The 15,652-nt window shown below is 42.5% G+C and overlaps 2 protein-coding genes across 9 annotated transcripts in view; both read right to left on the bottom strand.

Annotated features, from left to right (window-relative positions):
- The window catches only part of LOC140133329 (carboxymethylenebutenolidase homolog), a 76,279-nt gene that overhangs the window by 41,257 nt on the left and 19,370 nt on the right, over positions 1 to 15,652 (bottom strand). The gene's annotated exons all lie outside the window — the stretch shown is intronic.
- The window catches only part of LOC140133328 (carboxymethylenebutenolidase homolog), a 32,866-nt gene continuing 19,391 nt past the window's right edge, over positions 2,178 to 15,652 (bottom strand). For all 7 annotated transcript variants that reach the window (XM_072153378.1, XM_072153381.1, XM_072153382.1 and 4 more), the window contains exons 3-6: positions 11,091 to 11,198; positions 8,071 to 8,213; positions 6,198 to 6,289; positions 2,178 to 4,906 (exon numbers count right to left, since the gene is read on the bottom strand). In XM_072153378.1, coding sequence (XP_072009479.1) covers positions 4,724 to 4,906; positions 6,198 to 6,289; positions 8,071 to 8,213; positions 11,091 to 11,198 — 526 coding nt within the window. In that variant the 3' untranslated portion in view covers positions 2,178 to 4,723. The remainder of the gene's footprint in view (positions 4,907 to 6,197; positions 6,290 to 8,070; positions 8,214 to 11,090; positions 11,199 to 15,652) is intronic.

The raw sequence follows: 15,652 nt of genomic DNA, 5'->3' as shown, positions 1-15,652 counted from the left end.
ACATAGCCAGCCAGTCGCATGTACAGGGGCGGACTGGCCATTAACCCCACCGGGATTGGTCTGGGGCCGGTGGGTGCAGGAGAATGTGACATAGACAGTGCAGGGTAGGCTGACAATCAGCACACAGAGAGCAGCCTCACCTACACTACAGGCAGCCCGTGCACTGTCCTTGTGTGAGCAGCAGAGAGACGCATGGAAGCGGCTGCCCCTGTGAATAGCAGACAGCTGATTACAGCTACACGGAGCTCTGCTGAGGTCAGGCACAGGGTATAGTATAGTATACAGCCCGCCAGCCCCTGTAGTATACAGCCCGCCAGCCCCTGTAGTATACAGCCCGCCAGCCCCTGTAGTATACAGCCCGCCAGCCCCTGTAGTATACAGCCCGCCAGCTCCTGTGATATATAGCCAACCAGCACCTGTAGTATACAGCCCGCCAGCCCCTGTAGTATATAGCCCACCATTCCCTGTAGTATACAGCCCGCCAGCCCCTGTAGTATACAGCCGCCAGCTCCTGTGATATATAGCCCGCCAGCTCCTGTGATATATAGCCCGCCAGCACCTGTAGTATACAGCCCGCCAGCACCTGTAGTATACAGCCCGCCAGCCCCTGTAGTATACAGCCCGCCAGCCCGTGTAGTATACAGCCCGCCAGCCCGTGTAGTATACAGCCCGCCAGCCCCTGTAGTATACAGCCAGCCAGCCCCTGCAGTATACAGTCCGCCAGCCCCTGCAGTATATAGCCCGCCAGCCCCTGTAGTATATAGCCCGCCAGCCCCTGTAGTATATAGCCCGCCAGCCCCTGCAGTACACAGCCCGCCAGCCCCTGCAGTATACAGCCCGCCAGCCCCTGCAGTATATAGCCTTCTACCCCCTGTTCCCCAGTATATAGCCTGCAGCCCCTGCTCCCCCCAGTATATAGCCTGCAGCCCCTGCTCCCCCTAGTATATAGCCTACAGCCCCTGCTCCCCCTAGTATATAGCCTGCAGCCCCTGCTCCCCCTAGTATATAGCCTGCAGCCCCTAGTTATATTCCTGTACATAGGGGCAGTATTATAGTAGTTATATTCTTGTACATAGGGAGCAGTATTATAGTGGTTGCAAATTCCACCCACATCACATGACCCTGCCTACTTCATTTGACTCCACCCACAACATAGGGCCGCTCTTAGAATTTTTTCCAGGGCCTCTTTAATTTCCCAGTCCGCCCCTGCGCATGTATATAACCAGCCCCTCCCCACAGTATATAGCCATCCTACCCACAGTATATAGCCAGCCTGACCCCTAGTATATAGTCAGCCAGTCCCTAGTATGCAGCAGGCCCCTTCCCCCAGTATATGGCCTGTAATTCCATAGTATACAGCTAGCCCCTGCTATATAGTCTTCCAGTCCATGTTATACAGCCTGCTTCTGCCCATGGTATATAGCCTGCCAGTCTATAGTATATAGCCTGACCCTGCCCCAGTATAAAGCCAGTCCATGCCCCCAGTATACAGCCAGCCCATGACTCCAATATACAGCCAGTCCCTGCCCCAGTATAAAGCCAATCAGCCCCGGTATATAGCCAGCTCGTCCACTGTATATAGCCAGCCTGCCCCTGCCCCCAGTATATAGCCTGCCAGTTCATAATATATAGCCAGCCCATGCCCCCAGTATACAGCCTGCCAGTCCATATCCACCAAGAACCCCCTAAGTGGTACCATACACTGTCCATTTAAAGAGAACAATAGAAGTGGTACCATACACTGTCCATACAAAGAGAACAATAGAAGTGGTACCATGCACTGTCCATATAAAGAGAACAATAGAAGTGGTACCATGCACTGTCCATATAAAGAGAACAATAGAAGTGGTACCATACACTGTCCATATAAAGAGAGCAATAGAAGTGGTACAATACAGTGTCCATATAAAGGGATCAATAAAAGTGGTACTGTACAGTATCCATAGAATAAGAGCAATAGAAGTGGTACCATACACTGTCCGTATAAAGAGAGCAATAGAAGTGGTACCATACAGTGTCCATATAAAGGGATCAATAGAAGTGGTACCATACACTGTCCATATAAAGAGAGCAATAGAAGTGGTACTATGCAAGAATTTACATTAGGGATTTATTTAGTTTAATTAATTTCATTTTGCAATAGAGACATTGATCTCCAGAGAAGACACTTAAAGACAAAGACAAAACATTGCAACAACTGAAGAAAATAACATTTCATCATAAGACCTTGAAAGACACAACACTATGACTAAAATACATTGCACGCCAAAAAGCGAAAGACAGAGGCAGTAATCTCATAAAAAGAAATTGCAACATAGTGGAACATTCCCCACCGGGGCATAGGGGATAGCCGGAGCCCTGGGTACCCGAGTGGCTGGCTGAGCGCGGCTTAGCGCTCACAGTGCTGGGTGCCAGGGAACAGAGGCCTTTTCCACAGCTTGGCACGTGGAAGTACAAGAAATTAAGGGAGAAGCTGAAGATGCAGAAGGTTTCTCCCTGGGCAACCCCGATGTAGATGTCGGGATCCCTGGTGGTGGTGAATGGGGCGCCCTTGGTGGTAACAGCCTTACACAGGGATCACTTGGAGGCAGGGAATGTAAAACATTCAACTTACAGTTTGTTTATTTGGAACTCAGCAATGGCCATAACAGCAGTAACATCAACTGGGTTGAGATGTTTGGTTGGATATAGTTCCACAGGAGATGCCTGGTAAAGGTAGCTTTGGGCTGGAGAGGATAGTTGGCCGCTTCAGCAGCAGAATGAGGCAGACTCCTGAAGGTAGAAGTCTGCTTGGGGCCTGGTCTCCATACAGGCCAAGTGTGTCACGGCAACATGCAACAGACACATGTACTCCTTATTCCATCCTGGACAGTAAGAGATATGAGAGAGAAGCTTCTACTCTAAAGGTTTATATGACCTTTGGGAGTGTCCAACACAGGTGGGACATCCAACCAGCACTTCTGTACAATGTAACAATAACAGTACATCTCATTGTTTGCAAGAACTACAGCTTCCTTCATAGGCAGATAAGTACCGGCTGCATTATCATTTCCAGACACTGCAGGTCTTCCTGAAATATAATATTATGCATTGTTTATTCTGTACCACCTGGACATTGTAATTCTGATATGCTGTATATTCAGCACCTCGGAGCAGGTCTGCTGTAGGCAGCTGGATAGATGTGATTCAGCATGCTAACCGATTTGTCACCTCTTTGTATGTATAAGCAGCACGGTAGCCAGAGGCCAATTACATCTGTGGGCCCCACTAACGCACAACTGCCATAGCATTAAAGTGTATGAAAACAGGCCTGAGATAATGGGCTGTATTCTACCACTTTGTCATCATCAAGCATGGGTTGCCACCACATTTTCACTAATACAGCTAGTTCCTTTGGAGCCCTATTAACTAACTGACACCCTTCTTTTAGCTTAAATTGTTTCCCTTGCGTCCCCATAAATTTATCTTATATAACCTAGCATGAGAGGGGAATCCTGCTTGGCCGATCCCTCCCATCTACTCCTCGTTATGTCCCATGCCTCTTCACATCATGTTATGTAATGAGGGTGATGTCATTTAAGGTCCTGTTGCAATTTGCAATGTCTACCCCATGTTTGTATCTGATCACATGAAATCACAGTATGCCTCCATGGACTTCTACTTTTCCCCATCCTCCATGGAGGCATACTGTGATTTCATGTGATCATACATGGGGAAGACTGTCGATATAACAGGACTTTTGATGAGGTCATCCTGGTCTTGTGACTTTATGTGACCAATAATGTAACAGAGCTCTCTCTCAATGTTCCATACAGCAGAATATCATAACGCTTAGACCTGTCAATCAGGAACAAAGGACAATGCAAATCATGACAATGCAAATAAATTTGAATCTGCGTGACTCACATCCGGTGAGTTGCATATAAGTTTACAAACTGATTTTTGTAACATTGCAGCCATGAAAAGGAACCATTTGAGGGCATACTTTTAAATCATAGTTTTTAATGAAGTCTTTATTTTGGATGGGTTAAATTGCATGATAGGTTAAAGCTCCTATTGACTTATATACTAGCCATAAAAATGGTCTGTACTTTCAAAGATACCGTAAACAGTATCTGCTTTTTCTTAACACAGATACCATAGAGAATGAGAGTATAGAAATCTTTCCCTACATCCTCTCCAGGACACAGACAGTGCAATCTATGACTGATAGATCACAAGTCTGTTCTCTTCACACTACATCTGGAGCAGAAGAGCCTGGATGCAGATGGAAGAGGCTCCAGTCAACGCTGTGGGGTATCAATGGGAGGAGAGTATACTTTTTCATTGCATTTAATGGGCTCTGTCTAGGAGAATCAATATATGGAGAGTCCACAATTTGGGGGGCCATGTTGATGGCCTTATAGAGTCCCTCAAAGCTATCATGTAGCTGTCTTTAGGATGTGTCCTTTTTGGTATCACCATAATTACAACAACACGTAGAATAAAAGTAAAATGTTATTTATACTGTGTGGTAAATGACATAACAATTGAAGAACTGATGTTTTTGTGTCCATTTTCCCACAGAAAGGGTTAATAATAACCAAAAATATGCTGTTATTTAATAACTCAACTAATCCTTTGCAAAAAAACTCCTCATACAATGGCCGGAAATAAAAAAAATAAGGATGATGGCAATAAAATAAAAAAAAAAAAAAGTAAAAATAGGCTGGGGATCAATAGGTTAATTCACATATTTATTCAACCAGTCAAGCATGTCCTTCCTTGCTTCTAGAATGTATGGCTTGTCATCAGGATTCATATCCTCTTTCTTCCTATGGGCAAACCCATGATCTTGGTTTGGATACACTTTCACTTTATATTCAGCCTTGGATTGCTCTTTCAGTTTTTCATCCAAAGATTTAACCTACAAGAGAGGGGAAAACTTGGAATCTACAAAATGTGCTCAACTTTATCTAGTCACACTTTTGATACAATATGCAAATTAGTTTTCCGGGATGGGATAAGAAAAAGCACACCTCTTTTAGCTACCTTGTAAAGTAACCCTTCTTACCATCAAGCATGACTTTGTGGAAGCCTAATGACATGTTGCGGGATTAAAGCCAAACCAGTATATCTATGTTGTAGACAGCGTTGTTTCGATGTGGTTGCATCTCTTCAGTACAGTGTAGGGAACTGGTTTGTCTGAATGAGAGGCTTTTGACTAAGCATGGGAAGTAAGAGCTCTTCTTATGGAAACTTTGTCTTATAGGAATTGACTCTGCTAGGGGATTGTGGGAAAAAATGCTATAGTTATACTCTATTAGGTTTGGTTTTTATCCTGTATCATGACATTAGGCTCCCTGAAAGTCATACTTTATGTTAAGGAGGCTGCCTTACAATGTAGTAAAAGAGGCTTGCTTTTCCTTATCCCATCCTGGAAAACGTATTTTCCTAGAATCCACTAGTGGAGCTTAAATAGTTATAAGTCTCGACACACTTACAAGGCAGCCTTAATTGGTAAAGTCTCCGTAATGAGAACTCTTAATTCCCAAACACTAGACACACATTTTTCAGTTTGAGATGACTGTGACATTTTATTTTAGTGCACATTAGGGTCTGAGCAAAGTACCGTTCTTAGCTATGAGTCTGGAGTGAAAAAGATATTCATGGCTTACAAACAGCCAACTAGACTGCCAACTTGCCATGGTCAAGCCTAGTGGGATCCAAAAATTAGGACTATTGTTACTTGAATACCCCTGTGCTGGCAGAGAAATGTGCTTAATTTATGATGAAGGGCAATGCTCCAGCAATCCATGCAACTTTTTTTTTTAAATCTGCATCAAGTGCTAAGCCATCTTTTTAAAAAGTTGAAGGGGTGGTGAAACAACTTTAATTGTCCACAATGGTATAAAAACTTGCATATGTTGCATCTTCCCCCTTTAATCTGCTGGGTTCTGCTGGAATAGACATATTTAAGGAATTGTGAAAAAATCTTTGACAGAAAATATATTTCGCACCTAACTCAAAATATCTGTTGTTTCCTCTACATGGTTACTATGGGGGTGAGTTTCTTTCTTCTCGCATACCCACTCTGCCAACAGCAGCCCAGTTTCCACTGTTCCCATCTGTGTTCAGATAATCATTACTGCCAATATCTGGATATTGCACTGATCTGTATACAAATATCACAGGACAAGCTCAAGTAATACACTTACCTGTTCAAGTGGTATGACAGGATCTTTCTCACCAAAAATGAACAATGTTGGATTTAATAACTTGTACTTATCAATATCTTCACGAACAATACCTAAGAAAAAGACACAATCATCTTGTTTTAGGAGATGTTAAGCTTCAGCACTTCTACATACTTGAGAAATCCAGTGTAACTAAAAGAGTCAAATAGAGAAAGATGCCTTATGGGCCCAAGTCTACTGGGTCCATTTACAAACACATCTGTTGCACACTGTCAAATTTTGCTCCTGCCCGTGGTTAACTTACTTTTTGACCCTGCAGAACTTGTTAGCTAGGGCTATATTTACCACTAGGCGCTGGGGAAACAGTGCCTAGCACTGCACAGGACTTGATGCTCGTAGTAAGGTCCTGTGCACAGGGACCCTCTCCTTTACCCATTCCAAAGTATGCAGAACACTGTATATCACGAGTCCTGCTGCCGGCATTCATGTGACCCACAGTGGCATTTGTACTGTAAGCTTGGTTCTGTAACCATATGAATAGAGAAAGCCTGTATCGGTTTAGATACTAGCAAGCATTTGTCCGACAGCTTTCTTAAGTGTATAGGTGGAGGCATAAGCTTGATGGAGCCAATAGGGGCGTAAGCGCTATAAGAGCCTTGGGCAGCATCAACACCAAATACAGCCCTGGGCCTAGCAGTTCTGACCTAGAACTTTTAAAAATGAACACACTGTAATAATGTATTGCAGTGCTTCCACCATTATCCTCAGACTAGCAAAGCCCCCATACACATCATATGAAAACCATCTGAATCTGTCAATAGTGTCAGGTCCTGCAAATTGTCAAAAATGTATGGTAATGGGGACTCCCTTTGATTTTCCGAGGTTAGTCATTGGCAGGAGACTTGCCAAAAATAGACTTAACAAAATTGTGAAAAACCCTATGATTTGAGGTCAAACAGAGGCATAAATGTTTTTTTTTCTGTCACATTCCATATAAATTTATGAAGGAAATTATATTTATAATCATCTTATTATTAGATTAGCAATTATGGAAGAAAAACCCTTGTAATGTGACATCATATAATGACACACAGGGGAACAGATTTTATTTTGCTTGGCTTTTTCTTCTTTTTTGATACTCTTCTTCTTTTTTAATTCACCCAAGCCATTCTCGCTTAAAAGATTCACCCTATTTCAGAAGTAGAAGCTGCTACTTTTGAAAAAAAAAAAAAGTCACAAATATTGACACCAAACAATAACTGCTCCTGCCAGGCGTAATAAATTGCTTAGAGGTGTTTGCCCATCTTGGAATTTTTTTGCGACTTTTTCACCTTAGCACAGATGTATTAAAAAGAAAACTCTGAGACATCTGCCCAGCAGAACGGCAGGAAAAAAAAAAAAAACAGGCTTCAAAACCACAATGGGGGTAATTTATCTTATTTTCCCCTTCCCTAAGCTCTTTTTGCGCCTTTTATGAATCTATTTTTTGTACCTCCTTTGTCTTTTGTTTTTTCAACCTTATTAGTCGCAAATTTTAAAAAAGGCGCACTTTGTTGCGCACAGCATACCATTGCTTTTCCTAAGCATGATCCGGACTGGTGTGTTATTGCGTAATTATTTGCACCCATACAGGTGCAAATCAATGTTAAATAGGGTGCAAACATCTGGAAGCAGAAGAAATACAAAGACAGATTAGGCTCCAACCAGGATTACTGCTACACAGCAAACTCTGGTGAATTGTTGGAAAAAGGCGCAAATACCCCAATGGGCTCAAAAAGTCACTAAAATACAACCAAAAAAGGCACATCAGGCAAAGATAAATCTTCCCTAATAACTGAGGGTATTCAAGTGCCTCCACTAAGAGTCTGCTTAGATATCATTTATAAGAACTTACCATAGAAAGCCACTCCAGCCTTCAGTTCAGAATACTTTAGCATAAGATAATGGGTAACAATACCACCCCAGCAAAATCCAATCACTCCAATCTTTTTTGCATGACACTGCTCCTTTAGATATTTCATTATAACTTCAGCTTCTCTGAAAATGAAGGAGAATGTAAAGATATAAATAGGTGAGCACTACAATTTATGCTTTTTCCTTAATCTCTTACATGATCTCGGGGTGCCATCTGTATGAAATGATCGATGCGAGCCGCGGGTCTAGTACCGTGGTGGCAAACCTATGGTTCACTCAAAGCTTCCTTCTGTAGTCCCAGGCCACCTAGGATGGGCCAACCTTGGCAGCCCAGCACTACAGGTGGAGAGGGAAGGTGTGGATAGAGAAGGATTATCATTGAAGCTCCTGCTCCAGGCCCCAAAATTCTTCCTGTTCAGAGGACCCTGGAGGGAAGCTACAACGATACACCATATTTTTCCTTCTTTTTTCTACTTTATTGGTGTCCTCAGTATGCTGATGAGTGAAAGCTGTGACAGAGCAGCGACCAATAAGTTACTAATTAAATAAGTGGGTTTTAAGTTTAAAAAAAAAATAAGTGGGTTTTAATTGTAGTTCTGGCGCTTGTTCTCTAAAAGGTTCCCCATCGCTGGTCTAGAAGGTTGTTTATTTGTTATACCGATAGTCTATGACACACTGAGTACTTTATTATACATGTTAAACATACGGTGTATATATATATATACACACACACACACACACACACACATATATACATATACACACACATATACGGTAGAGATTATATATATATATATATATATATATATATATATATATATATATATATATATGATATTTATTACACACACTATATGAGTTATATAGAGTACTATACAAGTGATCAAAGTCCCCACTATACTGTAAGAAAATTACATTTTATTTAGAAAGAAACAATACATATATACATATATTTATACATATATACATATTTATACATATATTTATACATATATACATATTTATACATATATACATATACATACATATATATATATATACACATACACACACACATACACATATATACACTCACCGGCCACTTTATTAGGTACACCATGCTAGTAACGGGTTGGACCCCCTTTTGCCTTCAGAACTGCCTCAATTCTTCGTGGCATAGATTCAACAAGGTGCTGGAAGCATTCCTCAGAGATTTTGGTCCATATTGACATGATGGCATCACACAGTTGCCGCAGATTTGTCGGCTGCACATCCATGATGCGAATCTCCCGTTCCACCACATCCCAAAGATGCTCTATTGGATTGAGATCTGGTGACTGTGGAGGCCATTTGAGTCCAGTGAACTCATTGTCATGTTCAAGAAACCAGTCTGAGATGATTCCAGCTTTATAACATGGCGCATTATCCTGCTGAAAGTAGCCATCAGATGTTGGGTACATTGTGGTCATAAATGGATGGACATGGTCAGCAACAATACTCAGGTAGGCTGTGGCGTTGCAACGATGCTCAATTGGTACCGAGGGGCCCAAAGAGTGCCAAGAAAATATTCCCCACACCATGACACCACCACCACCAGCCTGAACCGTTGATACAAGGCAGGATGGATCCATGCTTTCATGTTGTTGACGCCAAATTCTGACCCTACCATCCGAATGTCGCAGCAGAAATCGAGACTCATCAGACCAGGCAACGTTTTTCCAATCTTCTACTGTCCAATTTCGATGAGCTTGTGCAAATTGTAGCCTCAGTTTCCTGTTCTTAGCTGAAAGGAGTGGCACCCGGGGTGGTCTTCTGCTGCTGTAACCCATCTGCCTCAAAGTTTGACGTACTGTGCGTTCAGAGATGCTCTTCTGCCTACGTTGGTTGTAACGGGTGGCGATTTGAGTCACTGTTGCCTTTCTATCAGCTCGAACCAGTCTGCCCATTCGCCTCTGGCATCAACAAGGCATTTCCGCCCACAGAACTGCCGCTCACTGGATGTTTTTTCTTTTTCGGACCATTCTCTGTAAACCCTAGAGATGGTTGTGCGTGAAAATCCCAGTAGATCAGCAGTTTCTGAAATACTCAGACCAGCCCTTCTGGTACCAACAACCATGCCACATTCAAAGGCACTCAAATCACCTTTCTTCCCCATACTGATGCTCGGTTTGAACTGCAGGAGATTGTCTTGACCATGTCTACATGCCTAAATGCACTGAGTTGCCACCATGTGATTGGCTGATTAGAAATTAAGTGTTAACGAGCAGTTGGACAGGTGTACCTAATAAAGTGGCCGGTGAGTGTACATATACACTAAAAAATATTACAATTTTAAAAAAGTACGATTTTCTTTAGAAAATTGCAAATTTTCACTTCAATGTAATTCTTAAATGCTCTCACTGTCTAAGAGCAAGCTAGTGATGGCAGAGCACTCTGCTTAGCAATTTCTGATGCTCCCATGGTAATGATTAGAGAAGTAGGATGAGTGATTGACCTGCTGCTGCACAAAAATGAGGGTCAAATTCCCACTAAGCCTGCATGATTGTTAAAGGAAGACCAGAGGCCTGCTAGTGTTGTCTCGAGGCTCTCTGCAGATACATGGAATAAGGGCAAGTATAATATGAGTGACTGTATTAGGGTCTTATACTTACCCTAGTAAAGTTTTGCATTACTGACCAATCCCTGCAAAGGATGTTCAACAATAATGTCTAAGTTTACATAAATGGTGCCATCAACTAATTGAACTTAACCTGCACTCCTATGATGACTATAAAAAGTTAGGACTTCTTCATTTAAAAAGTTAATGTTATTAAAAGCTCATGGTTAAAAAAAAAAAAAAGAACTAAAATCGTTGGGACATTTTGTCCCCAAACAGTCACTAATAGGTTCATAAACCCCTGGAATGGATATAATAAAATGGATAAATTGGATTTTACATTGGATTATGTTATCAGCAGATTGCATTATGGGCGATATTCCCACTTTCAAAATAATACAGCGTCTTTTTAAATTTCCTCTTACATGTAGGCTTTATTTGCAGATCGGGTTTCAAGCCACTTATAAAGATTGGCTTTATCGTCGTTTGGGTTCCATGACGGCTGGCCTACGAAAAAGTCACCCACGACAGCACTTAAAGCAATATGGAAAGGAAAAACAGAAAATATAATTAGAAAAGAAACATAGCAATGTTTGGAGAATGCTATTACTAGGATAAAAAGACATACAGGATCTACTGTAATTACACTGTATTAAATGTTTGTTGCAAAAATTCTAAACCAAAGCTTAAAGAGACCGGTCAACAAAGACCCCCCCTCCATTAACCACACACACTTTTAGACGTCTTTATACATGTTCTACTGGTGCCTCTATCCATAGAATAAAAGTCATCATTCTTCTAAAAAGAAAAGACTTTTATTGATGTTCTCTGTTACTAGAAATACAGGAATGGAGGAGGGGGAGCACCAGAGTACAGTCAAGCTCTCTGCCTTCCTCACCAATGCTGACACTCTGAGAGAGAGAGACAGAGAGATACACTGAAGAGAATTACAGAGGGAGGGAAGCGGAGGAAGGTTGATTTCTCTTCATATAGCCAGTGTTTCTCTCAACCCCCACTCTCCTGAGGGAGTGGTTAATGATGTAGCAGAGCGGAGTCAGACACTGCCACTGTATAACTCTAAGTCTCTATCTCTCTCACAACGACCGGGCTAGCAGTGTCAGCCTCAGAGAGGAGGGGCGAGTATATAGACTGTATACTGCAGCTCCCTGCCTCCATTACTGGGACGGAGGACATCAATATAATACTCTTTTAGAAGATTGGTGGCTCTAACCCCATTGATAGAGGCATCAGTGGAACATGTATAAAGACATCCAAAAGGTAAGGTCCTTGTACCAGTTTTCTAACGGACTTTGCACATTCTTTTCAGTGCAAACTGCTTGCACATGTATTTGAAAAGTGTCTGAGATACATTTGTGGTGCATGTGACACAATTGTGGAGCACACAACATTTTGTGGCTCAAGCTGCACTATACCCCAAGCAACACAAAATTCTGCACTGAAATGGGTGTCCCGGTACACAGTCGGACTGTGCGCCACATTAAACATGCAAACAGATTCTACAGAAGTGTTAAAGTGTGCCAGTGCAGAGGACGCCAGATTCATGAAGAATGGGCGCCACAAATCATGAATCTGGCACCCTCTGCACTATACACAGGCAAACTGCCCACAGTGCAGTTTTCACAGTTTTTAGTAATTGTCGGCCAATGTTTGTGTGTTGTGGTGGGGGGTGGGCGTCACAGGTTCTCTTTAAGCCTTTTAAGCAGTTAAAGCATGCTTAAAATATATGTATATTGTTTAAATAATAAATGGGTCGTTATAATTAATAAAGGAGGTACTGTATGATATATTGTCTGCAGAAATATTAAAGGAAATTTACCATCACTATCAAACTAACTCAAAGATCCAGTCACCTTGACTGTGGTAATCTTCTTATATTTGTTTAACCATGACCTCCTTCCTATATCAACTTTTAAAATTATGCCAATGAACCAGAAAGCGCTGCTGGTTTATCATGCTTCATTTTGTTGGTAGATTTCCTTTAAATGTTCTTGTTTCTTTAAGGGAACATAACACCATAAAATGTAATGTGAATATTATATAGCATGTTACCAGGAATGTTATTTTTAGGTTTAAATAGCCTATGCCAGGAAAGGGGGATAGTGACATGGCTGCAATGTGTGTGTACCTGTGTTTTCTCTCCTCTACACTCATACGTTATTCTTAGTGAAAAGGTCTAGCACCAATAGTACTTTCAGATTTAGGTCAATAAAAAATGGTAAGAAATTATATATGTATAAAAATAAAGATATAAATTCTCCAATACACATCAAACAACTAATAGCAATAAAAAATGTATTAACCCCCCCCCCTGAACAACTGACCTGGGGGCGGGGTGTCAATGCATGTGTGTTCAAGGCTGGGGATTATGAACTGTCTATGGTTTAATTGTGCCACCAATCTGTGGGCAGGATTTATCATCTCACATTGTTAGACCTAATGTTAGATTTATCAGGTAGTTACTAACCTTATTTCTTCTATTGGTGTATCAGAGGATGCTAAACTTTGAAGCTCATGATGACGACACTTGTGGAGATAATCATCTAGTGTTGGACTTTTTGTTTCTAATTTGTTATCCCACTGGACATGTAATATGGGTGATGAAAGCGAGGCTTGAAGCACAGGATCGCTTACTTCAAGGCTTGGATTATTTCCCAAAGAATTCGGCAAGTGTTAGACTTCTCATTTCTAATTGGTTAACCCACTGTACGTGTGATGTGTTGGAGCACAGGATCGCTTAATGCGAGGCTTGGATTATTTCCCTAGGAAGCCATACAGAGTAATAAAAATGAGGCTCTGAACATAGGGTCGCTCAAAGGCTTGAAATTTTCCCTAGGAAGTCCTATAGGGCAGTGATTTTCAACCTTTTTTGAGCCGCGGCACACTTTTTATACTTAGAAAATCCTGGGGCACACCACCAACCAAAATAGCACAAAATGACACTAAAACAGTCATAAAAGGCCTCCCTTTACTAATAAAAAACCCCCTAGCGCCCTCCGTTTACTAATAAAAACCTCTAGCGGCCTCCCTTTACTAATAAAAACCTCTAGCGGCCTCCCTTTACTAATTAAAAGACCCCTAGCGGCCTCCCTTTACTAATTAAAAGACCCTAACGGCCTCCCTTTACTAATTAAGAGCCCCTAGCGCCCTCCCTTTACTAATAAAAACCTTTAGCGGCCTCCCTTTACTAATTAAAAGACCCTAACGGCCTCCCTTTACTAATTAAGAGCCCCTAGCGCCCTCCCTTTACTAATAAAAACCTCTAGCAGCCTACCTTTACTAATTAAAAGACCCTAGCGGCCTCCCTTTACTAATTAAAAGACCCTAGCGGCCTCCCTTTACTAATCAAGAGCCCCTAGCGGCCTCCCTTTACTAATTAAAAGACCCTAGCGGCCTCCCTTTACTAATTAAAAGACCCTAGCGGCCTCCCTTTACTAATTAAAAGACCCTAGCGGCCTCCCTTTACTAATTAAAAGACCCTAGCGGCCTCCCTTTACTAATTAAAAGACCCTAGCGGCCTCCCTTTACTAATTAAAAGACCCTAGCGGCCTCCCTTTACTAATTAAGAGCCCCTAGCGCCCTCCCTTTACTAATTAAGAGCCCCTAGCGCCCTCCCTTTACTAATAAAAACCTCTAGCAGCCTCCCTTTACTAATTAAAAGACCCTAGCGGCCTCCCTTTACTAATTAAAAGACCCTAGCGGCCTCCCTTTACTAATCAAGAGCCCCTAGCGGCCTCCCTTTACTAATTAAAAGCCCCTAGCGGCCTCCCTTTACTAATTAAGAGCCCCTAGCGGCCTCCCTTTACTAATTAAAAGGCCCTAGCGGCCTCCCTTTACTAATAAAAAGGCCCTAGCGGCCTCTCTTTACTAATTAAAAGACCCTAGCGGCCACCCTTTACTGATTAAAAGACCCCTAGCGCCCTCCCTTTACTAATAAAAACCTCTAGCAGCCTCCCTTTACTAATTAAAAGACCCTAGCGGCCTCCCTTTACTAATTAAAAGGCCCTAGCGGCCTCCCTTTACTAATTAAAAGGCCCTAGCGGCCTCCCTTTACTAATTAAAAGGCCCTAGCGGCCTCCCTTTACTAAATAAAAGGCCCTAGCGGCCTCCCTTTACTAATTAAAAGGCCCTAGCGGCCTCCCTTTACTAATTAAAAGACCCTAGCGGCCCCCCTTTACTAATTAAAAGACCCTAGCGGCCTCCCTTTACTAATTAAGAGCCCCTAGCGGCCTCCCTTTACTAATTAAGAGCCCCTAGCGGCCTCCCTTTACTAATTAAAAGGCCCTAGAGGCCCCCCTTTACTAATTAAAAGGCCCTAGAGGCCCCCCTTTACTAATTAAAAGGCCCTAGAGGACTCCCTTTACTAATTAAACGGCCCTAGAGGCCCCCCTTTACTAATTAAAAGGCCCTAGAGGCCCCCCTTTACTAATTAAAAGGCCCTAGAGGCCCCCCTTTACTAATTAAAAGGCCCTAGAGGCCTCCCTTTACTAATTAAAAGGCCCTAGAGGCCCCCCTTTACTAATAAAAAAAAAAAGACCCTAGCTTCCTTCCTTATACAAATAATAACATTATACACTTACCCTTGATGTCTTCTTCCGTGTAACTTCTCTCCTAATGGCGATCCACCCATCTTCTGTAGCTCCTGCACTGCGCGCCTCTGGTCTCGTGACTTACGCGACCTGACGTCAGGTCGTGTCAGTCACGTGACATGGGCCGCGCTGCGCAGGAGCTGCAGAAGATGGGCGGATCGCCGACGCGGGGCTTGGAGGTAAGTATGGGGGCAGAAACACGGGGGCGCGGCGGCAGCGCTACACAGGGGCTCCCCGCGGCACACTCAACCATGTGTCGCGGCACACTAGTGTGCCACGGCACACAGGTTGAAAATCACTGCTATAGGGCAATGATAGAAATGTCTAATACTAATGGGTTGGCCCAAAGAACATGAAGTTAAAAAAAAAAAAAAAAAAAA

This window comes from Engystomops pustulosus, chromosome 5 (assembly GCF_040894005.1).
Source record: "Engystomops pustulosus chromosome 5, aEngPut4.maternal, whole genome shotgun sequence".
Lineage (NCBI taxonomy): Eukaryota > Metazoa > Chordata > Amphibia > Anura > Leptodactylidae > Engystomops > Engystomops pustulosus.
This window is presented reverse-complemented; position numbering and strand designations above follow the sequence as displayed.